At 40.2% G+C, this 26,786-nt stretch overlaps 1 protein-coding gene and 1 long non-coding RNA gene across 6 annotated transcripts in view; one reads left to right on the top strand and one right to left on the bottom strand.

Moving 5' to 3' along the window:
• The window catches only part of ZNF385B (zinc finger protein 385B), an 837,627-nt gene that overhangs the window by 303,076 nt on the left and 507,765 nt on the right, over window positions 1-26,786 (bottom strand). The window contains exon 1 of one of the 5 annotated variants that reach the window (XM_073577478.1): window positions 2,682-3,308. The exons of 3 other annotated variants lie outside the window; for them this stretch is intronic. In XM_073577478.1, the coding sequence (XP_073433579.1) occupies window positions 2,682-3,030 (349 nt within the window). In that variant the 5' untranslated portion in view covers window positions 3,031-3,308. Of the gene's footprint in view, window positions 1-2,681; window positions 3,309-26,786 lie in introns of those variants that run through there. One more of the 5 variants, XM_073577476.1, reaches the window with a different exon arrangement.
• LOC141091769 (uncharacterized) lies at window positions 6,314-10,257 on the top strand. The gene is made up of 2 exons (XR_012232570.1): window positions 6,314-6,460; window positions 8,934-10,257. It is a non-coding gene; the product is annotated as an uncharacterized lncRNA (long non-coding RNA).

Genomic DNA, 26,786 nt, shown 5'->3' on the forward strand with positions numbered 1-26,786 from the left:
TAGCACTGTCAGGTCGTATTAATAGCACCAGAGTGTAAAAGTGCTCAGTCAAGCACATCACAGATCAGATGACAATCGTGTCTCTTATCCAACATTACTGGAAGGATAGAAATGAAATAGCGGCAACTCAACACAGGACGGGCAATGAAATACTGAGAATGCATTACATAAAAGCCTCTACGTCAGTGATCATCGGACCATTATAATACCAAATCTTGTCAAGGTATATCATACAAAGAAATATGATGAACAAACAGCAGGGTGCAATGGATCTACAAACTATCTCTTTTACATACCATATATTTGTAATATGTATGCGTTAATCCAACTTTTACCATCCCTAAGCAAAGCCTTGGCTTCGGTCATGTTATCTACATGGACGAGAAATGAAGAGATGTCTGAAGAGCCATAGTCCAAGGGTTACCAAATCCAAAACTATATCCTGTGGATCCTGTATTAGCTATATAGAGCTATTCTGTAAAAAAGGCAGCGTGAGCAATGTGATACTGGTATACAACAGTTTCAAGCCATGCCTTAATTCAGTGGGCAATTAATAGGCATCCTCTGCCACATACAAGACTAAAAGCATTAACAGTATTATACTGGACAGTGGAGAATGGGAAATCAAACATTATAATAATTGTATAAAAGATTTAATTAACTAAATGAACTAAAGCTGTTTTATAGCTTCCATAGCTCAATTACAGGATAATACAATAATACAATATGACATTAAAGACTTATCAATATTGAAATTGCAACATCGGGAAAGAAAAGTTGCAGAATTATGGAAATCATAGGATGGCTAAACATGTTAATAATATGAAAATGGTTCCAAAATATAATTGAAAAGCGGCACCAGTGTACTGTTTGTGCATTCCCTATAACAGAGGATGGTTCCCTTAAACAAGAGCTTTGCAGCTTATAACGCTTGGATTCAAGGTGCTCTGCATCTATAAAGACAGTTCCATGACATGAGAAAAAGTATGCGGCACTCACCAATCGCGTTCGTGAAGGAAGTCCTCTAATCCATGAGACAGTTACAGGACCTTAGATGTGGTTTGCAAGGTGTGAATGCATGTGGGGAGACCCCCCCCCGCATTCAGTCGCACCTAGCAAACCACATCTAATGTCCTGTAACTGTCTCATGGATTAGAGGACTTCCTTCACGAACGCGATTGGTGAGTGCTGCATACTTTTTCTCAAACAATATGAAAATGATGAATAAATAAATGCAACATTTTCAAAATATCTCGATTTATTCAGCATCGAGTAAGAGCGCTATGTGCAGAAATCCTCGCACTTACACCATTTGGCTCCTATCAAAGAGGTCATTAATGGTTGTCTGAAGAATGTTCTACCATGCTGAATGCACTTGGGCAGGAAATCATCAAGATCCGCTACTGGCAGCTCCCTTTGCAATTGTCGACGGATGACATCCCAGATCTGCTCAATATTAGACAAGTCTGGAGACGCCACAGCCCTTGGTAGCTTGTTTAGACCACACTAGTTGCTCACAGTAACATCAGCAACATCTGGCCCAGCAATTGTTCTTGAAAAATGTTTTTTTGGACACCACTTAAAAATGATCATACCACTAGTTATGTGAACAAATCGATGTAATGTTGAGCTGGTAGTGTACCTGGAATAAAGAAGAAATGTTCAGCTATCATATACTATGCCACCCCCCACTAAATAATCCTAGAAGTATGACCAATGTGATGTTCCATTGTGAAGGACTCTTCATGATATTGCTCACATGGTCTCCAGACTGATCTCTAGCTATAAATAGATTCAATATAAAGTAGATATGACAGGCTCAAACCCCAACTTAGGTGCTCTGGGAAAAAACAAGACTAAAGTATAGGAGTAACCCCGGCACACTAATAACATGAAAGTAAAGTCTTCTCAACGACAGTCTTTAATTGTTGTGATTTTATTGATTGTGAAAAAAAAGGGTGGTGTTACAATCCAAAAAAGGGTGGTGTTACAATCCAACGTTTCAGCTCTACATCTCGAGCTTTCATCAGGGATATGACTACAATATATACAATAAAAGAACAAAAATCAATAAATAAACTTTATAAAGTATTATAAAACCAAAAATCTAGTGATAGGTGATACATAAGGTGGGGACAGTGTCAAACATCCTTTGTGAAGGTGTGTATGGATCTATAATGATGTGAGGCCAGTGAGTATGTATTGTGGTGTGATATGGTGAACATGTGAGAGGTTGAACAGAGGAATAGAGTGAAGGTGTAAGGAGTTGAAAAGCATGAATGTGTAGGTAGTGTTGAGAAAGGGCATTAGGGGACAGTGAAGTGGAGTGGGAATAAAGGTGAGGTCATCTAAGGAGGCAGTGTGTAAGGGGTGCTCTTGGAAATGTTAAGGCATAAGGTATAAATACCTAGATCCTTGGTTTTGAGGTGTGTGTATAAGTGGTATAGGTTTGCCTTTGTAATCCAGCTGCTGGAACGGTACCTATAGTAACCACTGAAAAAGGGTATAGGTTAAGGAATAGCAAGGTATATAGAAAGAAAAGATATAAAAGAAAGTTTTAGGGGTCACATACCGATGTGTAGGGTCAGCACGTGACTCCCGTCCTAAGGACAAAAAAGCAGGTCAATAAGCTGAGATGGAGAAAGGAAACCCAGTCTATGAAGACTGTAGGGCACCATTACCTTGTGTCCTAAATCTAGTCAGGTGTGGAGGAGGCCGGAAGTGCATGTGGCTTAGTGCAGTGATGTTAAATACTGTCAAGCACTTCCTGATTGGGTGGGGAAGGGGCGGGAATGGGGGGAAGGGCCATCGCCATCTTAGTGAGGTCAAAAATGTCTGAATGAATGTACTGAGCATGTGCAGGGCGGGGATAGAGAATGAGCATGTTTTGACTTGACAGGAAGTGATGGTGGCAGTCGCCATCTTGGTGAGGTCAAAAAATGTCAGAATGAATGTACTGAGCATGTGCAGGGCAGGGATAGAGAATGAACATGTTTTGACTTGACAGGAAGTGATGTTGGCAGTCGCCATCTTGGTGAGGTCAAAAATGTCAGAATGAATGTACTGAGCAGGTGCGAGCCATCCAGGAAGTGAAGTAAAAAGGGAGGGTTGTGAGGAAATGTCACATGCATACAGGCGGCCATTTTAACGGTGGGACTGTGCTGAATTCATGCACGGTGATAATTTCAGTGCTGGTTGTGCCTATCAGGTTTCAGAGAAACTTCCTTTTCCTGCCTAAAAACAAAGAAAGGTAATTAGAGCAAGGTTTACATACAAAGAGTAAAATGGCGTTCATATTAACACACTTATGTCAGAAATATCTCCTATAAACCAAAAAACGTTGTGTAGGAAAAGAACTTATTTGGTAGTGATTTTAAACTCCTGATGAAAAACAAAACTAATTCACTATGAAGTGGAATTTAGAAGGGATTAATAATACATTTCAGATTCTCTATTGAGACCGTGTGGATGGAGGGTATTTAGGTGATATATCCAATACGCTTCATGCTCTTTGAGCGTTTGGATTCTATTACCCCCTCGTCTGGGTACAGGGATTTGTTCGATAACCTGAAATTTCAGTTGGCTTACAGAGTGTCTATTCTCCAAAAAATGGGCAGGAATTGGTAAAAGTGTGTTCTCACACCGGATGGTTGATTTATGTTTGGAAATGCGGTCTTTCACATGCTGGGTGGTTTCCCCAACGTATCCTAGGCCGCATGGGCATTTGATTAAATAGACGACAAAATTTGAGTTGCAGGTAAAATAGCCATTGATCTTGTACCGTTTGCCGGACCTCGGATGGGTGAATGAATCGCCTTTACTAACATTCGTGCATTGTGCGCAACCCAAACAAGGGAAGGTTCCGTTGCGCACCGTGCTAAATGTCTTCTGCCTGAATGTCTTGAAGTGGGAGCCCACGTCGGCTCTAACCAAAGTGTTTTTTAGGTTCTGAGCCCGCTTATGGCAGATGAGAGGAGGATTTTGGAAATTTTCAATCCCCGGGTAAGCCTTTTCTAGTAGGGGCCAGTGTTCAAGAACTGCTTTTTTGATCAGAGGAGAGAACGGGTGATAGGTGTTGATGAACTTAACCCTATTCTCTACATCACAGTCACGTTGGGTAATTCTGGTTTGTTGTTCAGCGTTAATTTTGGGGTATCCTCTTGTTTGAAACTTTTCAGTCATCTCGTCATGTCTCATTTGCCTGATATCTGGTGTTGAGACTATGCGGTCAATTCTGTCATGTTGGGATTTAGATAGAGCTATCTTCACGTGTCTTGGGTGACAACTGGACCAGTGTAGTAGACTATTACGGTCTGTAGGTTTGATGTAAAGGTCACTTGTAAGGGTGCCAGAGTCAGTTTTAGAGATCATGGTGTCAAGGAAACTGACAGACTGTGTGTTGGAATGTGAGGTAAAGGTTAGGTTCGGTATACTCTGGTTGAGGTCATGTACAAAATCTGTGAGGCTATTGGTGTCACCTGTCCATACACAAAAGATGTTATCTATGTATCTGAGCCAGGTAAGAGCATGTTTTCTATATAGATGATGTGTGTAGACAAAGTCAGCCTCAAATTTACACATGAAGATGTTAGCGTACGGGGGGGCTACATTCACCCCCATCGCGGTACCCCGTGCCTGAAGGTAGAATTGGTCATCAAAGAGGAAATAGTTGTTGTTGAGGACCAATTTGAGTGTATCGGTACAGAACAATTTCTGGGGTTCGCTAAGAGAGGATTGTAAATCTAGGAACCATCTGACAGCCTCGATGCCAAGATCGTGATCTATACTAGTATATAGGCTGTTGACGTCTAGGCTGGCTAATAAACAAAAGGAAGGAATGTCATGGAGGGTTCTAACGTGGTTCAGAAAATCACCGGTGTCTTTGAGATAAGATGGAATTATCTTGCTATTCCTTAACCTATACCCTTTCTCAGTGGTTACTATAGGTACCGTTCTAGCAGCTGGATTACAAAGGCAAACCTATACCACTTATACACACACCTCAAAACCAAGGATCTAGGTATTTATACCTTATGCCTTAACATTTCCAAGAGCACCCCTTACACACTGCCTCCTTAGATGACCACACCTTTATTCCCACTCCACTTCACTGTCCCCTAATGCCCTTTCTCAACACTACCTACACATTCATGCTTTTCAACTCCTTACACCTTCACTCTATTCCTCTGTTCAACCTCTCACATGTTCACCGTATCACACCACAATACATACTCACTGGCCTCACATCATTATAGATCCATACACACCTTCACAAAGGATGTTTGACACTGTCCCCACCTTATGTATCACCTATCACTAGATTTTTGGTTTTATAATACTTTATAAAGTTTATTTATTGATTTTTGTTCTTTTATTGTATATATTGTATTCATATCCCTGATGAAAGCTCGAGATGTAGAGCTGAAACGTTGGATTGTAACACCACCCTTTTTTGGATTGTAACACCACCCTTTTTTTTTCACAATCAATAAAATCACAACAATTAAAGACTGTCGTTGAGAAGACTTTACTTTCATGTTATTAGTGTGCCGGGGTTACTCCTATACTTTAGTCTTGTTTTTTCCCAGAGCACCTAAGTTGGGGTTTGAGCCTGTCATATCTACTTTATATTTGATCTATTTTAGACAGTTGTCTCCCCCTCTAAACCATATTTTCTCAATTTTTCATGGCCTCCTTCGGTGTCTTCTCCTTCAACGAAGAAGAAAGATCTAGTATTCTTTCTACGGTCAGAGAAACTGACAATTTCCTGAATATCCCTACCCGTGAGGTGAAATCGAGGGATTATGAAAAGGAATTGAAGAAACTTTCATCTTTTGAATTGCATGCGTATACTTTAGCTCAATACACGAAGGCACAGCGGATTCCGAGGGGACTCAGGGTCTCGTTACGACCAACCCTCTTCAGTGACAATGAGGAATATTGTCAACTTTTTGAAAATATTCTAAATAAGTGCTCTATAGATTTAATGGTGTTGACCATCAAATTTCTCCAGGAGAATATACAGAAGGTGAAAGATCAGGTTGCTGCTATCGAAAATCAGTTGACTAACACCCTTTCTCCAACAGATCTCGCTAGCCTTAAGGCAAGAGCCAACAAAACTCTACAAGACTACACCAATGAACTGAAAACACGAAAAAAGAACAAGTTTCTGAGAGACCAGGACGACTATCTCAAAAACCAGGTCTATAGATGGCGGTATACCACACTTCCAGATGGTCCCCCCTACAGAAACCGATATGGCTCATCAGGTTCTTCAGGTTCGGATGGTGGTCACGTTGGACGAGGTGGCAGAGGAGGACGCGGTGGGAAACCGCCCAAGTCTTTTTTCGACCCGCGCAAGAAACCCCCGGCACCTCCAAACACAGTTTCAGACGAGGAGGAAGAAGAAAAAACAGACGAGGACCCCCAGAGGGATACACGTCCCAATACTCGATCTCAGGTAAGAACAATCTTGTCTTCAACATCTCTACCTATTGTCTCTCACCTGCCGAGATCCGAGTTCTCCAGAGGGGCCTCTCATTCTGTCCCACTCACTCCTTTGATCCGTTCCTCGTACACCAAGAGTTAAATCGTTTTTACCGCTCTTTGAGACTTAAGGTACATTTTGACAAAGATGGCGGAGACATAAACACCAACCAGGTACCTTTCTCCTCGGGAACCAGCACCCAAGAGACGTTTATTCTCAAAGATCTCGGACTCAAGATCCCGAGCACGTTTCAACCACCTCGCCTCTATCATCCTGTCGAGACGTATATTTCACTTGTTAATGCTTCTGTGGATAAGTATATAGATGAAATCAAACATGGTAAATACCACCTTAAGCATAACCTTAATAGAGAAGAATCATTAGCACTGAAAAGTCTTAAACACAACAAGGACATTGTCATAAAGCCTGCTGATAAAGGTGGCTCCATTGTAGTACTGGATAAGAAATACTATCTGTCCGAAATCCAGAGACAACTCTCTGACGTCACGACATACAGACCCATCCCCACGAATCCTATCTACTCCATAGAGAGAAAGATAGACAATTTGATCAACTTCCACTTAAATTTGGGTACAATTGATTCTAAACTGGCAGAGTATTTGCACAAACAAAGTCCCATAACTCCAGTCATTTATATACTCCCCAAAATACATAAAAATTTGGAAAAGCCCCCCGGTAGACCCATAGTGGCATCTACCGACTCTATCCTCTCACCCCTGTCAATAACCTTGGAAAAGATCCTCACTCCACTAGTACCAAAAATTCCATCTTATCTCAAAGACACCGGTGATTTTCTGAACCACGTTAGAACCCTCCATGACATTCCTTCCTTTTGTTTATTAGCCAGCCTAGACGTCAACAGCCTATATACTAGTATAGATCACGATCTTGGCATCGAGGCTGTCAGATGGTTCCTAGATTTACAATCCTCTCTTAGCGAACCCCAGAAATTGTTCTGTACCGATACACTCAAATTGGTCCTCAACAACAACTATTTCCTCTTTGATGACCAATTCTACCTTCAGGCACGGGGTACCGCGATGGGGGCGAATGTAGCCCCCCGTACGCTAACATCTTCATGTGTAAATTTGAGGCTGACTTTGTCTACACACATCATCTATATAGAAAACATGCTCTTACCTGGCTCAGATACATAGACGACATCTTTTGTGTATGGACAGGTGACACCAATAGCCTCACAGATTTTGTACATGACCTCAACCAGAGTATACCGAACCTAACCTTTACCTCACATTCCAACACACAGTCTGTCAGTTTCCTTGACACCATGATCTCTAAAACTGACTCTGGCACCCTTACAAGTGACCTTTACGTCAAACCTACAGACCGTAATAGTCTACTACACTGGTCCAGTTGTCACCCAAGACACGTGAAGATAGCTCTACCTAAATCCCAACATGACAGAATTGACCGCATAGTCTCAACACCAGATATCAGGCAAATGAGACATGACGAGATGACTGAAAAGTTTCAAACAAGAGGATACCCCAAAATTAACGCTGAACAACAAACCAGAATTACCCAACGTGACTGTGATGTAGAGAATAGGGTTAAGTTCATCAACACCTATCACCCGTTCTCTCCTCTGATCAAAAAAGCAGTTCTTGAACACTGGCCCCTACTAGAAAAGGCTTACCCGGGGATTGAAAATTTCCAAAATCCTCCTCTCATCTGCCATAAACGGGCTCAGAACCTAAAAAACACTTTGGTTAGAGCCGACGTGGGCTCCCACTTCAAGACATTCAGGCAGAAGACATTTAGCACGGTGCGCAACGGAACCTTCCCTTGTTTGGGTTGCGCACAATGCACGAATGTTAGTAAAGGCGATTCATTCACCCATCCGAGGTCCGGCAAACGGTACAAGATCAATGGCTATTTTACCTGCAACTCAAATTTTGTCGTCTATTTAATCAAATGCCCATGCGGCCTAGGATACGTTGGGGAAACCACCCAGCATGTGAAAGACCGCATTTCCAAACATAAATCAACCATCCGGTGTGAGAACACACTTTTACCAATTCCTGCCCATTTTTTGGAGAATAGACACTCTGTAAGCCAACTGAAATTTCAGGTTATCGAACAAATCCCTGTACCCAGACGAGGGGGTAATAGAATCCAAACGCTCAAAGAGCGTGAAGCGTATTGGATATATCACCTAAATACCCTCCATCCACACGGTCTCAATAGAGAATCTGAAATGTATTATTAATCCCTTCTAAATTCCACTTCATAGTGAATTAGTTTTGTTTTTCATCAGGAGTTTAAAATCACTACCAAATAAGTTCTTTTCCTACACAACGTTTTTTGGTTTATAGGAGATATTTCTGACATAAGTGTGTTAATATGAATGCCATTTTACTCTTTGTATGTAAACCTTGCTCTAATTACCTTTCTTTGTTTTTAGGCAGGAAAAGGAAGTTTCTCTGAAACCTGATAGGCACAACCAGCACTGAAATTATCACCGTGCATGAATTCAGCACAGTCCCACCGTTAAAATGGCCGCCTGTATGCATGTGACATTTCCTCACAACCCTCCCTTTTTACTTCACTTCCTGGATGGCTCACACCTGCTCAGTACATTCATTCTGACATTTTTGACCTCACCAAGATGGCGACTGCCAACATCACTTCCTGTCAAGTCAAAACATGTTCATTCTCTATCCCTGCCCTGCACATGCTCAGTACATTCATTCTGACATTTTTTGACCTCACCAAGATGGCGACTGCCACCATCACTTCCTGTCAAGTCAAAACATGCTCTTTCTCTATCCCCGCCCTGCACATGCTCAGTACATTCATTCAGACATTTTTGACCTCACTAAGATGGCGATGGCCCTTCCCCCCATTCCCGCCCCTTCCCCACCCAATCAGGAAGTGCTTGACAGTATTTAACATCACTGCACTAAGCCACATGCACTTCCGGCCTCCTCCACACCTGACTAGATTTAGGACACAAGGTAATGGTGCCCTACAGTCTTCATAGACTGGGTTTCCTTTCTCCATCTCAGCTTATTGACCTGCTTTTTTGTCCTTAGGACGGGAGTCACGTGCTGACCCTACACATCGGTATGTGACCCCTAAAACTTTCTTTTATATCTTTTCTTTCTATATACCTTGCTATTCCTTAACCTATACCCTTTCTCAGTGGTTACTATAGGTACCGTTCCAGCAGCTGGATTACAAAGGCAAACCTATACCACTTATACACACACCTCAAAACCAAGGATCTAGGTATTTATACCTTATGCCTTAACATTTCCAAGAGCACCCCTTACACACTGCCTCCTTAGATGACCTCACCTTTATTCCCACTCCACTTCACTGTCCCCTAATGCCCTTTCTCAACACTACCTACACATTCATGCTTTTCAACTCCTTACACCTTCACTCTATTCCTCTGTTCAACCTCTCACATGTTCACCGTATCACACCACAATACATACTCACTGGCCTCACATCATTATAGATCCATACACACCTTCACAAAGGATGTTTGACACTGTCCCCACCTTATGTATCACCTATCACTAGATTTTTGGTTTTATAATACTTTATAAAGTTTATTTATTGATTTTTGTTCTTTTATTGTATATATTGTAGTCATATCCCTGATGAAAGCTCGAGATGTAGAGCTGAAACGTTGGATTGTAACACCACCCTTTTTTGGATTGTAACACCACCCTTTTTTTTTTTCACAATCAATAAAATCACAACAATTAAAGACTGTCGTTGAGAAGACTTTACTTTCATGTTATTAGTGTGCCGGGGTTACTCCTATACTTTATAAATAGATTCAAGACAAAAGTCTGACGAATCTCCAAAATGCACATACCTCCATTCCAGCCTCCATTGATTAAGTCCAACCACCTGTCATCATCCTTAGACCATTAGGAGGCATTGTTAACACAACGCCAGGCCACATATTGCTTTTGCAATTGTGAACATGATTAAACAGTACAATGCCGCACAATTTCACCCTTTGTGATTCTTCATTGGTTGATTGGTAGCCTATTTGACACTTCAAGATTCTTGAGAAACATTGATTGTGGTTTTGTCATGATGAAGTGGTTTGAAATCCTTGAAACGCATTGATGAAATAAACCGCATTCATACCACATCTTTATCTTTGATCGTACTTTGGATTTTTGCCAACGTAGATTCTAAATTGCCATGTTCCTCATTCAATTGAATTATTGAGAAACAAGCATTCCTAGGAATTCTTGTCCACGATAACCTTGGAGTATAAATGGACCCTTAGGGTCCATTTAAAATCAGTGCCCCAATTACCCATGTCAGTCCACAGAATATTGTAGGAGAATATTTTCCATGAATTTGGGAAAAAAATATTTTTGTGATTTCCGATGTCATTCAGTTCACTATGGATGTGTACACTACCTTGAGGTATCCATATTGTCACTATTCTTGTAATCAAAAATCATAAATGTCTACGAGGGACATCAATACAACCTTAATTTGGATGCCTCATAATGGCAACCCCAAAATGCCAGCAGGAACCCTCTCTTTTATCCAGAATTTCTGGCAAGGGTAAGGTATGACCAGCTACAGCTTTACTCTATTATAACAGTTGACTATAATAAATATATTGCAAAAAATCCTCCAAAACATTTACACAGATTTCTTAAAAAAATATAAAGTGAAGTTTATTTCTAAAATAATAGCTTACAGTGTGTAAAATAATATTGTTTGAAATGGAAAAACCCAAGTGAAACTTTTAGTTAAGTAGAGCTAGATTTAGAGTTGAAGACTGCTGAGAAAGTGTAAGAAAGTGACATGACTTAAGACATCATGAGTCAATGTTCTCTGAGATGCAGCTGCTGCGATTTTTCCTTTTTGACTGCATATAGTCATATTAGAAGATGTCTCAGAATGAATATATTTTATTCTAAATATGTTCCAATATCATCCCCACCTTGGTTCAGTTCAGTGCACAACTTCTTGTACCTTTCTCCATATTAAGCAACTCACAATTTTACTATTCTACTATTTCAGGTATATCACTTGTTTTTTGGATATTACAAAATATCAAATTTTATTTACTTTTAAAATAGGCAAAATGTAATTTATATTTGGCATAATTGTCTCTACTCATTTGAAATAAAGATCCAAAAAGCCTAAATAAACCATGGAAAAAATAGCACCCATCAATAGCACCCATTCCAATGGAATTCACTCTGAATTCCTTGGATCACTAGCTCTATATTATTGCACTTGTGCCTCCAAATACACTAACCTACCTATGACCGATATTGTCATTTCCATTTGTGGTTCTACTATTATTAACCAGCAACATGCCCGCTGTCTTGGGGTCATATTTGATTCAGATTTTTCATTCACCCCCTACATTCGATCACTCGCTCGCTCTTGTCATCTACACCTCAAAAACATCTATAGAATTGGATCTCTTCTTACCTTTTACTCTGCAAAACTCTTACTGTTGCTCTTATTCATTCTCATCCGAACTACTGCAACTTTTTACTAATCGATCTCCCTCTTACTAAACTCTCCCTTCTCTAATCCATCCTGAATGGAGCAGCCAGGATCATATTCCTTTCCAACTGCTACACTGATACCTCTACCCTGTGCCTGTTCTTGCACTGGTTACCCATCCACTCCAGAGTTCAATATAAACTTATCACTCTTACCCACAAAGCACTCCACCATTCAGCTCCACCCTACATCTCCTCCCTCGTCTCTGTCTACCACCCTACCCGAGCCCTCTGCTCTACTAATGACTTAAGATTAACATCCTCATTAATCCGAACCTCCAAATCCTGTCTCCATGACTTCTCGCATGCTGCAACAATTCTTTGGAATGAACTACCCAGGGCAAATTGATAAATTTTCAATACCCACAATTTTAAGCATATCCTAAAAACAATTTTCTTTAGACTAGCCTATTGCCTCACCTCACTTATCTAACTAAACCTGGTTGGCTCTTAGAAAAATTTCTTCCAAATTATGACCCTCGTAGCATCTGTTCACATCCTCCATGCACTTAATAGACCTCTGCCTCTGTACTGTACACATCCTGACTGGTGATATTTCATGCAGCGTTATGTGCAGACCCTAGTTAGTATATTATGGTTGACCGTACAATATAAGTATGTTTTACCATTCACCTTTCGTGTCCCCCCTATTTCCTCATAGATTGTAGCTTGTGAGCAGCAGGGTCCTCACTCCTCCTGGTATCGGAGATATGTATTATTCTGTAATTTCTTTATTGTCTGTACAAGTCCCCTTTAAAATTTAAAGTGTAGCGGAATATGTTTGCGCCATAGAAATAAAAATTATTACTATTATTATGCATGAGCAAACATTGTTGTTTAAACTTGCCTGCAGGGAAAGATAGAAACAGTCATCCAAAAGTAACATTTAACTTTAAAAGGCAAGACACCCAGTTTCAAATAAATTTAGAGTATTTTGTCCAACTTTGTTATGGCATATGTAGCTCTAAAATACTTTTTATTTGTCAAATGCAAAACATTCATTGATGCAGTCCTTGCACATGTAAAGTGTGACGCTAGTTACTTCTCATGGCCAAGCCGTGAATCAGAATGGTCAAGGAGTCCAAGGTCAGAAGCCAGGAGAGTACATCACAAACAGAAAGAAGGGACAAAAGCGTGGTCAGGTAAGGTTTCGAGGTCAGAATACCAGGAGGATAACGGATCACAGCAGAAGGGGTTAAACAGTCGGATGATCAGAACGAAGTCCAAGGTCAGGCAACAGATCAAGCATACAGAACTCAATGCACAGGAAGCACAAACCTACTACATGAATGTACGTCTGGCAGAGGTCTGGGAGAAGTAGCTCAGTTATGTAGCATGGCAATCACCCGGGATAGTGAACACTTGGAGATCGCCGATGCCTCCCAGTCAGACTGGATAGTCGAGCTGTCAATCAACACACTGACAGCTCAGCATGCCCCTGTACCAGATTGGACAGCCGAGCTGTCAGCAACACACTGAGGGGTGGAACTGTGACATAAAGTAAACATTGTCATTTTCCATCAGCATTCCCAACATATTCTTCAGTACCTATAAGACAAAACAACTGTACAGTATGCTTTTTTCTTTTAAAAGAAAGAAAAAGGCAGTAACATCACATAAAACAGCAAGCTGGCGCTGATCATTCCCAGAGCTCCAGCACTGCAGACGAGCAATACTAAACAGTTTCATACCATGCCAAATTTGTTGCTTCTTTTACTTATTCATGCCTCTCTTCTACATAGATAAACACAATTTACAAAAAAAACATCAATTTTGCTTTTGTGCAGCTGAGGATGACAGCTGAGGTCGTAGCCATATTAAGTGCTGGATCATGAAAGAAATCCCAAACTAGATTACTGGATATTAACTAGAAGCTCATGCATCACAATCACAGCTTAATAGCCTAGCTATTAATATTGCATCTAGGACATTATTCACATATCATCACATACTGGCTAAAACTGGTAGTCACTAAGAGTTCCATAATCTCGATCCATTACTTACAATAGTTAATTTGAGGGTTCACACAAACGTTTATTTGATCTCTGAGCTGTCCGTATATGCAACAAACTGCACATTGACCAATGTTTGCCTATGTGCTACTGTGTATTGGTGATTTTTCACATTACCAGACTAGTTCCTCTATAGACAGCTCCTGCGCCTGTCCGCTATGTGGATGCGTACACAGAACTGCATATGGATCCAATCACATCTGCGAAGTTCAGAGCTCGTCTGAATGTAGCTTAGAAAATCAAAAATTAGGGTTGTTTGTGCAGTATTTTGTGGATTTTTGAAGGCTCTTTTCAGATGAATGGAGCATGCACTGAAATTTCTGCAACAGCCATGTTAAAAATGCAACAATAGTGGATATTAGAAATGTGCATATCAAAGCAAAATGCATGATTCATGATCAAGTCTTCAGATATGGTGTCCCTGATGCAAATTGCACATTCCAGAGGAGCCAAGAATCATTCTACTGCTCTAGCTATGCTCTGGGTCCTATCTCTAGGCAGAAGTGATTTATCAGCAATATAAAACTACTGCTTCTCAATTGGCTCTAGAGGTTCTCCATGTATCCTTCATGACGCAGCTTCAGCATGTCTTTATTACCTTCTTCTTGTGATAGGTATCTCCCTGTCAGTGCTTACAAGCAGAAGGAAGGGAAGATAGATCAAATCAGAGTTTAAGGTGGTCAGATGGCTGCATTAAAGGGACGACGATCACATCACAGTACAGACTGGTGGGTGGCTCTAGAGACATTTGTATGCAACTGTCACGATCGGGATAGGAGAGCCACCGGCCAGTCCATGGACTACGATGTGATCATCGTCAGTTTTATATGGCTATCTGACTGCACCCTAATAGTATATACTGAAGATTCTCCAAGTTTAGTTACACTTTAAGGAACCATTGGTTAAATAACTTGAATGTTGAGAAAAGACAAAAGGGTGTTTCCAGCAGGTCCATCCAGATGAAATAAAATGTATTTTCTTGGAACAATTAAAAAAAAACATGTTAAATGGTTTCCCTCTGGCTTTTAACATGTTTTTTTAAATTCTTCCAACAAAATATATTTTATTTCATCTGGATCAACATGCTGGAAACACCCTTTTGTCCTCTATATAATGGCTGAAATCACCAGCAGGTACAGCACTCACCAACAACATTTGTCTGCAACGACAGGGCTGCCAAGTTTTTATTAAACCTTCCATAGGGTCATTACACATACAATAGTATAATTTTTTCATAGATCACAATTCTGTTGACCCAGATTTGACTTTCTGTCATGTCATGCTAACTCACCAGTGGTTCTATTGAGGCTTGTTCTCCAAAAAATGAGTTTCGTCGATGGAGCCCATGGCTTTGCTAAAACAGGTGGAGTAATGTGGTGCTCTGTCTGAACTTATTGTTGGCAGTGTCCACCTTGTGGAGGCAGACAAAGAAGGTAGTTGACCACTTTTTTGGGGCCAGTCTCAAAAATGCCTACACTGCCAAAAATGAGATTAGACAGAACATAAAGTGATTCTCTTGGCTTCAGTAAAGTCAATAGCCTCATTAGTGGCAACACCTGAATCATCCTTTTTCTGACTGAAGCCTTAACAAAGCCTACATGATTTGAACCCAGATTTAGAGGTGAAGCTAATTTTTTATGTTAATCACTTGGCTGGTAACTAAGCTGTCAGCGGTATAATTGATATATATATATATATATATATATATATACATAAATATCTCTATATGTACTGTAGATATATATATATATATATATATATATATATATATAGGAGTCCAAAAGAATCAGAGGCAGCACACCATTCATGATGAAAAATGGAGCTATTTAATCAGCTCAAAGTGGCGATGGTTCGGTCCTAACAATACAGACCTTTCTCAAGCTTGAGAAAGGTCCATATTGTTAGGACAGAAACATCGCCACTTTGGGCTGATTAAATAGCTCCATTTTTCATCATGAATGTTGTGCTGCCTCTGATTCTTTTGGACTCCTATTATTAAGGTTTGGTATTTGCCTTGGGGGCCTTGCACCCTCTTTTCTCTTTTTCTTTTTTGTGCTGCTTTATTTGTCTTATTATATATATATATATATATATATATATATATATGTACAGTGTATATATATATATATATATATATATATATATATATATAATCGTCTTATGGTGTCTCTCTGTCTGTAACCGAAATCTTACATTGCTGATTGGTCTCGACCGCCAGGCCGTGACCAATCAACGACAGGCGCAGTGCGCAGGCACAGTCCTCAATTAGAAGGACGCGCGCCACCGCTACCGTCGGGAGATCAGCAGTACTAGCCGCTGATCTCCCGACGGTTGCTGCGGGTCATCTCCGAGCGCACGGGCGTCAGCGGCGACGCAGCCGGGAGATGACTGGCTAGCGGTACCCAGGGTCCAGAGGAGAGGAGACTCCTCCGGACCCTGGGTACCATAAACGTGTGAAAAATAGAATTTAAATAAAAAAGAGTGATTTACTCACTTTCTGACGGCCTCCGGACTTTTTCTCTCCTCTCGACACTCCCGGCATCTTCATCGAGCTCTCGTGAGAGTGACGTCAGCAGCGGTCTTTGGCGCAAAGCCTTACTGGGAACGGAAGATGCCGGGAGGGTGGAGAGGAGGGACACCGTTCGGGGACCATCGGATGGTGAGTATATCACTTCTTTTATTTTAATCTCCCGCTGGTCATATTCTATAGTACCCGATGCTTTAGAATCGGGCCAGCAGCTAGTATATATATATATATATATATATATATATATATATATATATATATATATATATATATATATATATATATATATATATATAGAGAGAGAGAGAGAGAAAAATAATAATTGAAGACAGCACTTCTCTTTAGAAAATTATGAAAGATGATTTAATAACCCATTAGAGCTTACAGCGATATTTCGGCAGGTGGCCTTCAATTTTTTTTTACTATATTGAGATTGATATATGCCTGGAAGACTTGGCACCAGCATTCTATTTACTTCTATATATATATTGTAGTGTAGAATTAACTTCTCGCTTCATCTCCTTCCTCTTATGACTCAGTCTACACTGTCAACTATAAATTCAACTGATATAGAAAAATGTTTAACTTTTTTTGTCAGGTCATGAAAGTAAGAATGTTATACTATTCAAAGAACACATTAAAAATTGGGTCATCATAAGTAAATAATACCGTATAATCATTACAAATTATAGGCGTCGTCTGAAATTTCCCTCTTCTTGCTTTATGTGAACTACCTATAGGAAAATATTTACAACCTTCGAATCAAAGCAATTTTCATCTCATGGAAATTTTCCATCATAACACATCATCACTAGTGTTGAGCATTCCGATACCGCAAGTATCGGGTATCGGCCGATACTTGCTGTATCGGAATTCCGATACCGACTTCCGATATTTTTTCAATATCGGAATTCGGCATCGGAATCGGAAGTTCAAAGTTGATTGACAGCCTGACGTCATCATGATGCGCGGTGTGTGCGCATCATGATGCGCCGTCATTTCGGGCCTTCCGGGGGTCTCTGCCGGCCTGCCGGGGGCTGTGTGGACTGCCCGGGGTCTGTACCGGCCTGCCGGGGGGCTGTGCCGGCCTGCCGGTGGTCTGTGCACCCTGTGGGGGTCTGTACCGGCCTGCCGGGGGGCTGTGCCGGCCTGCCGGTGGTCTGTGCACCCTGTGGGGGTCTGTACCGGCCTGCCGGGGGGCTGTGCCGGCCTGCCGGGGGGCTGTGCTGATGTCCGGGGGTCTGTGCAAGCATCGTCCGATGGGACTACAAGTCCCATCTGGCGATGCCTGCTACCATGACAGTGATTGACACATTAGCCAATGATGGGACAGTAGTAGTCCCATCATCCGGCTAATGTGTTAAATGTTAAAAAAAAAAAAAAAAAAAAAAAAAAAATACTACATACATACTACATACATACTACATGCATGCTACATACATACTACATGCTACATACATACTACATATATACTACATGCATGCTACATACATACTACATGCTACATACATACTACATGCTACATACATACTACATATATACTACATACATACTACATATATTCTACATACATGCTACATACTGCATGCTACATACATACTACATACATACTACATGCATGCTACATGCATGCTACATACATACTACATACATGCTACATACATACTACATGCTACATACATACTACATATATACTACATACATGCTACATGCTACATACATACTACATATATACTACATGCATGCTACATACATACTACATATATACTACATGCATGCTACATACATACTGCATGCTACATGCATACTACATACATACTACATGCTACATACATACCACATATATACTACATACATACAATACATTCATACAATACATACATAGACATACAGTACATATAACATAGAGTAACATACTTACCAATACTTGTCACATTGTTCCCCGAAGCCATTGTCTTTTCCGGAATAAATATTAACATAACAAACCACAAAAATACTCACCCACGATCCGAAGCAGTCCACGAGTGTGTCCCACGACGATCTTGGGTAGAGAACTGCAGCATCAGATGATGCTGCCGTTCTCTAAGGGCTGCAGGAATCCAATGACGGAAGGTAGGTATCCTTCCGCACTGTATTCCTCCGCCACTTAAAAAAAAAAAAGTCCCTAGTCTCACTTTATGCCATTGCTGCGTGGGAAATTCCCACACAGCAATGGCATAAAGTGAGACTAGGGACTTTTTTTTTTTTTTAAGTGGCGGAGGAATACAGTGCGGAAGGATACCTACCTTCCGTCATTGGATTCCTACAGCCCGTAGAGAACGGCAGCATCAGCTGATGCTGCAGTTCTCTACCCAAGATCGTCGTGGGACACACTCGTGGACTGCTTCGGATCGTGGGTGAGTATTTTTGTGGTTTGTTATGTTAATATTTATTCCGGAAAAGACAATGGCTTCGGGGAACAATGTGACAAGTATTGGTAAGTATGTTACTCTATGTTATATGTACTGTATGTCTATGTATGTATTGTATGAATGTATTGTATGTATATAGTATATATGTGGTATGTATGTAGCATGTAGTATGTATGTAGTATGTATGTAGCATGCATGTAGCATGCAGTATGTATGTAGCATGCATGTAGTATATATGTAGTATGTATGTGGTATGTATGTAGCATGTAGTATGTATGTAGCATGCATGTAGTATATATGTAGTATGTATGTAGCATGTAGTATGTATCATGCATGTAGTATATATGTAGTATGTATGTAGCATGTATGTAGCATGCATGTAGTATATATGTAGTATGTATGTAGCATGTAGTATGTATGTAGCATGCATGTAGTATATATGTAGTATGTATGTAGCATGTAGTATGTATGTAGCATGCATGTAGTATATATGTAGTATGTATGTAGCATGTAGTATGTATGTAGCATGCATGTAGTATATATGTAGCATGTATGTAGCATGTAGTATGTATGCAGCATGCATGTAGTATATATGTAGTATGTAGCATGTAGTATGTATGTAGCATGCATGTAGTATGTATGTAGCATGCATGTAGTATGTATGTGGTATGTATGTAGCATGTAGTATGTATGTAGCATGCATGTAGTATATATGTGTTATGTATGTAGCATGTAGCATGCATGTAGTATGTATGTAGTATGTATGTAGTATGTATGTGGTATGTATGTAGCATGCATGTAGTATGTATGTAGTATATATGTGGTATGTATGTAGCATGTAGTATGTATGTAGCATGCAGTATGTATGTAGCATGCATGTAGTATGTATGTAGTATATATGTAGTATGTATGTTGCATGTAGTATGAATGTAGCATGTATGTAGTATGTAGCATGTATGTAGCATGTATGTAGTATGTATGTAGCATGTATGTAGCATGTAATTTTTTTTATTTTTTTTTTTACATTCAACACATTAGCCGGATGATGGGACTACTACTGTCCCATCATTGGCTAATGTGTCAATCACTGTCATGGTAGCAGGCATCGCCCGATGGGACTTGTAGTCCCATCGGACGATGCCTGCACAGACCCCCGAAGCCTGCACAGACCACCGGCAGGCCGGCACAGCCCCCCAGCAGGCCGGCACAGCCCCCCGGAGCCTGCACAGACCACCGGCAGGCCGGCACAGACCACCGGCAGGCCGGCACAGCCCCCCGGCAGGCCGGCACAGCCCCCCGGAGCCTGCACAGCCCCCCGGCAGGCCGGCACAGACCACCGGAGCCTGCACAGACCCCCTGGCAGGCCGGCACAGCCCCCCGAAAGGCCCGTACAGACCCCAGAGAGGCTGTACAAGGCAAAAACAGGGTTTTTCTTATTCCGATACCGGAAGTCCCATAGACTTGAATGGGACTTCCGGTATCGGAATCGGCGATACCGATACTTTTTTTAAAGATCGGCCGATCCATTCCGATCCGATACTTTGAAGTATCGGACGGTATCGCTCAACTCTAATCATCACCATTTTATCCAGTGCTAAGTGACAAAAGTTCCCACCGCTTGAATTTTCAAAAATTTAATTTTAAAGAAATTGTAATATCCATTATCCATTTATCACTTTTAATGCAAATTGCTACTTAGGGAATCTTATAACAGATTTATAACGGCGGCTCTATTCTGTGGGGTAGTTTCTCTTGCGATATTAGAATTTTCAAGTCATTTTCTAGAATGTAGTCAATGTTCTAATGATGTTTGTAACTGAGATTAATTCATGGAAAACAGATATTACTTTAACACTAATGCCCTGTGATTTACACAACACACACCATTCATCTTCAAGTGAAGCGTTAGCACAGAAGGCTTAGTACCGGCAAAGGAAATAGACGAAGGTAATTAATTCCCTTTTGCCCTGATGTAGAATAATGCTCCTTATATCCACTGATTGCATGTGATTGTGTTTTTCGCTACCTGGGCAATCGTAAATAATAAAATCATCATCATCGTTAAGGTGATAAGTGCCGATAGACTCCACGTCCTTACCTTGGATTACCAGATTATACTCGGCTCTCGTTATAGCATCCAAGCTTTTTGTAGACAGTTACATTTCAAAGTAAACACTCTCATCATTTCATCGTGGCTCCTTTTGTTATAACGGGTGCTAGGAGACCAATAAGTCTGAGCAAGCAACATGTAATTGCTGACTAGCTCTAATTACCGACCACATCATATGTGCAGCGTGAATCCGAAGAGAGAAGAACCAGTTTCACATCATCGCAGCTTCATCCGTCCAATAACAATGGAAGAGCGCTGTTATAAATAGTCCAGAGTTATTCTAGGGCGTTACGGTTGCAATGTTCGACTAAACTTACTTAGCATTCCGCGCCGTGAACAGAATAGATGTGACAGATGATTGACAGCTTCACGGCAACAAAAGAATGCTTTCCAAAAGATGATGATTATCGATTCACTTTGTTGGGATGGAAATTATTGATTTGACATATACAGTATTATTGTAGGATGAGATTTTGTTTGGCTGGAAGGAAGAAATCAAATAATAAGCAAAAAAAACAATACATCGGTAAAGGAAAAAAAAAAAGGAAAAAAAAAAATAAATAAATAACATGAGGATTAGTGGGATGTATCCAGCAGCTGTGGGAAGCGATTCACAATGAAAGAACCGGTCATCAATTTCATGATAAAACCTAAGATAGAAACAAAATGAGCAAATACCCTGCTCTAAGTAAATAGCAGCAGTACATATTACTAACATAGGGTACTTAGTAAACACTTTTCTAACAAAGAAGCGTAAAAGCCAACCCACCATGACAAGGTACACCCCCAGGCGGGACGGTCCTATCCTCTACTAATAACCCCTTCGCGCCTCAGCCCTTTATCATTTTTGCATTTCTGTTTTTCGCTCCCCTTCTTCCCAGAGCCATAACTTTTTTTTATTCTTTAATCAATACGGCCATGTAAGAGCTTGTTTTTTGCAGGACGAGTTGCACTTTTGAACAACACCATTGGTTTTACCATATCAGGTATTAGAAAATGGGAAAAAATTCCAAGTGAGGTGAAATTGCTAAAAAAGTGCAATTCCACAACTGTTTTTTGGATATTTTTCCCCATGTTCACCAAATGCTAAAACTGACCTGCCATTATGATTATCCAGGTCATTATGAGTTTTCAGACACCAAACATGTGTAGGTTGTTTTTTATTTAAATGGTGAAAAAAAACAAAGTTTGTTAAAAAAAAATTGCGTCATTTTCCGAGACTTGTAGTGTCTCCATTTTTCGCGATCTGGGGCAGGGTGAGGGCTTATTTTTTGCGTGCCAGCTGATGTTTTTAATTATACCATTTTGGTGTGGATGAGATCTTTTGATCGCCTGTTATTGCATTTTAATGCAATGTTGTGGTGACCAAAAAAACAATTCAGGCATTTTTACTTTTTTTGCTACGCCGTTTACCGATCGGATAGTTTTTATATATTGATAAATTGGTCGATTCTGAACTTGGCGATACCAAATATGTGTAGTTTTTATTTTTTTATTGTTTTGTTTTGAATGGGGTGAATGGGGGTTGATTTGAACTTTTATATACTTTTTAATAATTTAAAAACCTGTTTTTTTTACTTTTTGCATGCTTCAATAGTCTCCATGGGAGACTAGAGGCTGCAGTTGTCTGATCCTCTCTGCTACACACAGGCGATGATCAGATTGCCTGTGTGTAGCAGAAATGCTCACTTGCTATGAGGCGGCAATGACAACCACAAGGGTCTCCTGCAGACCTCAGGTTGTCATGCCACCCTATATGAGTGCGGATTGTCGATGGGTGGGATTAGTGATGTGCTTCCGTTGTGATCACATTAACTGCCACTGTCAGAGACTGACAACAGCATTTAACAGGTTAACAGCCGCGTGTGGATTGCGAATCCACCCGCGGCTGTTAGGGGCACATGTCAGCTGTTCAAAACAGGTGATATGTGCAGGGAAAGATGCAGGCTCAGTGCCGGAGCCCACATCAAAGGGAGGGACATGTACGGCGCATGTCATGAAGGGGTTAAAACCTCATCTTGTGTTAGATGAGCTCAATGTAGATGGGGGCATAGCAGGACAAGGGTCCGACTGGTAAGACTCTTGGCCATGGGAAGCTGCATAAATGAAAAGCCTAGTTCAAAAAAGGAAGCACAGATTACAAACAACTATAGCAAAACCAGAGAAATGAGCTGGAGCAAAAGTTGGTATACATGCAATGTAAAAAAAAGCGTACATCCCACCGTGACAAGGTGTACTCCAATCAGGACGGTCCTATACGCTAGTATTAAAGCCTCACCTTGTGTCAGACGACCTCAATGTACATGGGCGCGCGCAGAACAAGACTGTTACTATTTACCTACTTACAGCAGGGTACATGCTCATTTTGCTCTATCTTAGGTTTTGTCTGATAAATGACTACAGTGTGAACATGCTCTTATATATTGCATGTATACCAACTAAGGCTCATTTCTTTTTGGTTTGCTATCATTTTTATGATCCCTGAACTACAGGTAGCAAGAAGTCTGGACAGGGTCCCACATTACAGAGGACTAAAGTATTCTACTGCAATTCCAAGAAAACAATAGAGCAGATTTTGACCAGGCAAGATGAAAATGTGCCAAATTTATTACCAAAGCCTATTCTTTATAATATATGTGGCTCACCTTTATTGTCTAATTTTACACTGACTTTTGATGGACTTACTTTGGGCTTAGAATTCGGTGTAATTTGCCTCAATTTTAGCTATGCCCCTTCCCAGGTAACCTTCACCCTCTCTACAAATCCATGCCCCCTGTTCAAGAGAGATGAAAACTTTAGCCCCAATTCATCATTTGTAGGGTTTTTCTTAAGTCACTTTCCTTTTTTTATGTCTTGTGGTTTCAGTTGCAATTCTTGGATCCAAATTCATCAAAATCGAGCACAAGATTCATGAATTTGGCGCAAAGTCAAAAATGGCCTTCTCCCTGCACTGAACTGTTTTTTTCTTTAACTTTCGGTGCCAAAAGTCTAAAACTTTGAACCAAAATACTGCAGTACTGAAAATTAACAAGGGAGGGACTGGAGTGAAGTTGCAATAAATTTTGCGGCTTTTAAAAAGACACGATTCAAGAATCTAGAAAATCTGGAATCGCTAAACACTGCCCACAAAGTGAAAAGTGAAAAAAACCAAACAGGCGAGCACATATAAAATAGACTTGAAAAAAAGGCGCAAATAGAATAATGAATTTGGTGCGAACAAAAAAAAATTGCAGAATACACAATCATCCAAAGAACTGAATATATACTGTCTGACTATACTAAAATATGGCCAAAGTGAAACCGAATACTGGGAGCGTTAATACTGACTTAAAAGGGGGTATTCCCTCTCCAAGATCCTATCCCAATATGTAGCATATATTCCACGACTGGCGTCTTTATCAAGTGTAAAAACGATCTAAAGGGACAGGACTGAAACGCGTCAAGGAATATAAAATGCTTATTATACAGTATCTCTGGATCAAGGATCTTTATTTATTCAGCCTAACTCTGTGAACAGACTATTCTTGTCATTGAATAGAAATAAGCATTTTTTATTTTGTTTAAATAAAAATTAGAACTATAGCTCCTCTTGGTCAAAGGCTGCATCTAGTATTGCTGCATCAATCACTGACTGAGAAAGGCGCTTTTTCCGGAAACCAAACGCAGAACTTTTAACAAAACAGTACTGATGAAATAATTCTCAAAATTTGTACAAAAACCCCCCCAAAAAGTAGAATTTTCTTACAATGTTTTCACTGCACAATACCAAAGGCCTCTTTAATTGAATGGAAACTCAATCAAATATGTTCTTTAGGTCACGTCCTTACACAAATACAAAGAAATCAAATTAAACTGATGAGTAATCTCCAAGCTTCAGCTCGACAAGGAGACACAATTACTTGGGTATTGATCCGGTCCAAAAATAGACCAAGGATTGCCATAGTACATTAGATTATCTATCAATTTTGGACTTTAATTCGATGATTGTCTGTTTTGCAAACCCGTTACACTCTGAGTCAGAAGTAAATCTCTGGTCGTGAGTTCTTATACGGACACATGTTTTTATATTGTGAATGAATCTTGAATGCGTATAATGTAATAGTATTCATCACTGCCCAACAGTAAAGCGAGAAGAGTGGAGAACAAAAACTTAAAGGGATATTCCCATCGTCAAGATCCTATCCCAATAAGTAGTAAGTGTAATAATAATAATAATATTAGCAAATACCTCCACTTAGAAATGCAGTATAGTTCTTCTGATTAGCTATGTCGGATACCCCATGTGCAGGGCATTGCAGTAGCTTAGATAGCCATAGTTACCACCAGTAACAGCTCACTAACTAACCGCTGCTGTATGGTCATAACCATGGATACCTAAGCTGCTGCAGTGCCCTGAGCAAGGGATGGATAAGTGACACAGCTAATCAGAAGAATTACACTATATTTCAATTTGAAGGTATTTGCTAATATTATTATTACCTCACCTACTACTTATTGAGATATGATCTGGAGATGGGAATACCCCTTTAAGTAGGCCCCCGGCCCATAGATCTTGACAGCGCATTTACATATGAAAAGCATGGATTTCTCTGAAATAAGACATCAGATAGCACATATCAAGGTATCATTTTCTTCAGCATTTTATTAACTTGCCTGCCCATTTAGAAGGGTTGATTAACAGTGGAATGTGTTTAGGTTAAACTAAAACTTCTTCCCTGGATCTGCATGGGGATGGAAACCATTACTTTTAAATTTGTATAAAATGTAAGTATCTATAGATCCAAGGTTAATATAAGTGGAGGTAGCTTATTACACTAAGGCCACTTTAAATAAAATTGAAGCAAATTTTTAGTTCTACAAAAATTTCAACCAAAATAATTTCTCATCAATCCAAAGTTCTCAGCTTTTCCCATCAATGAACATCCCCTAACTCTAACTGGCTGGCTGGTCAAATAAAAAGTCTGGGGTTCCAGTCATTACCAATCTGCAGTGATTCCCGTTGTTCTGTCTCCAACATCTAATTTGTAATCTCTGATCATCTGTTTGTTAATATTTGCAGTAATTTACCAGTAAGAATATAGAGAAATGTACATTTTTCTTAGACTCTATTTGTTTGCAGTGTTTTGGCTCCCTCCAGTGGCCAGAGTCATATTCACAGTCTTATCTTGTTGTTTTTCCATTTCAATGTCTGAATCTCCTCCCTCCTTTTGCAGTGCATTGTGGTAGCTTTCCCTCCACTTTCCTCCATTTTACTTCAGCCTGTTTCTGAGAAGGAGCTCATCTATTCCTGTCCCCTTGCGATTGCATTGCTGGTATGTACTTATGCTTTTTATAGTTAATTCCTGTCCTAATATTAGCTTTGTTTAGTCAGTCCTGCTCCCTGGTTAGTTCTAGTTTGTAACCTTCATGAACATGTATAATATGTATTTCTGCTGTACCCGGTACTGATTATGTGTATTATGATTGTTTACAGTTTCACCGCACCAATGTACGGTCAAGTTCAATAAAAGCACAGACTCAACTACAGTCTCCTTATTGGACCCTGGTATAGCAGTTTAGCTGTCTGTATAAACTGCAATGAAGACTTCCTCATTCAGTGGGGACAGAACACCCGTAGTTGGACCACCACCGATCTACCATTCATCCTCTATACAATTAGTAACAGATAAATACTTTGGCCTTAATGGGTG

Source organism: Dendrobates tinctorius, unplaced genomic scaffold, assembly GCF_039654945.1.
Source record: "Dendrobates tinctorius isolate UK_male_01 unplaced genomic scaffold, ASM3965494v1 ptg000056l, whole genome shotgun sequence".
NCBI classification, from domain to species: Eukaryota; Metazoa; Chordata; class Amphibia; order Anura; family Dendrobatidae; genus Dendrobates; species Dendrobates tinctorius.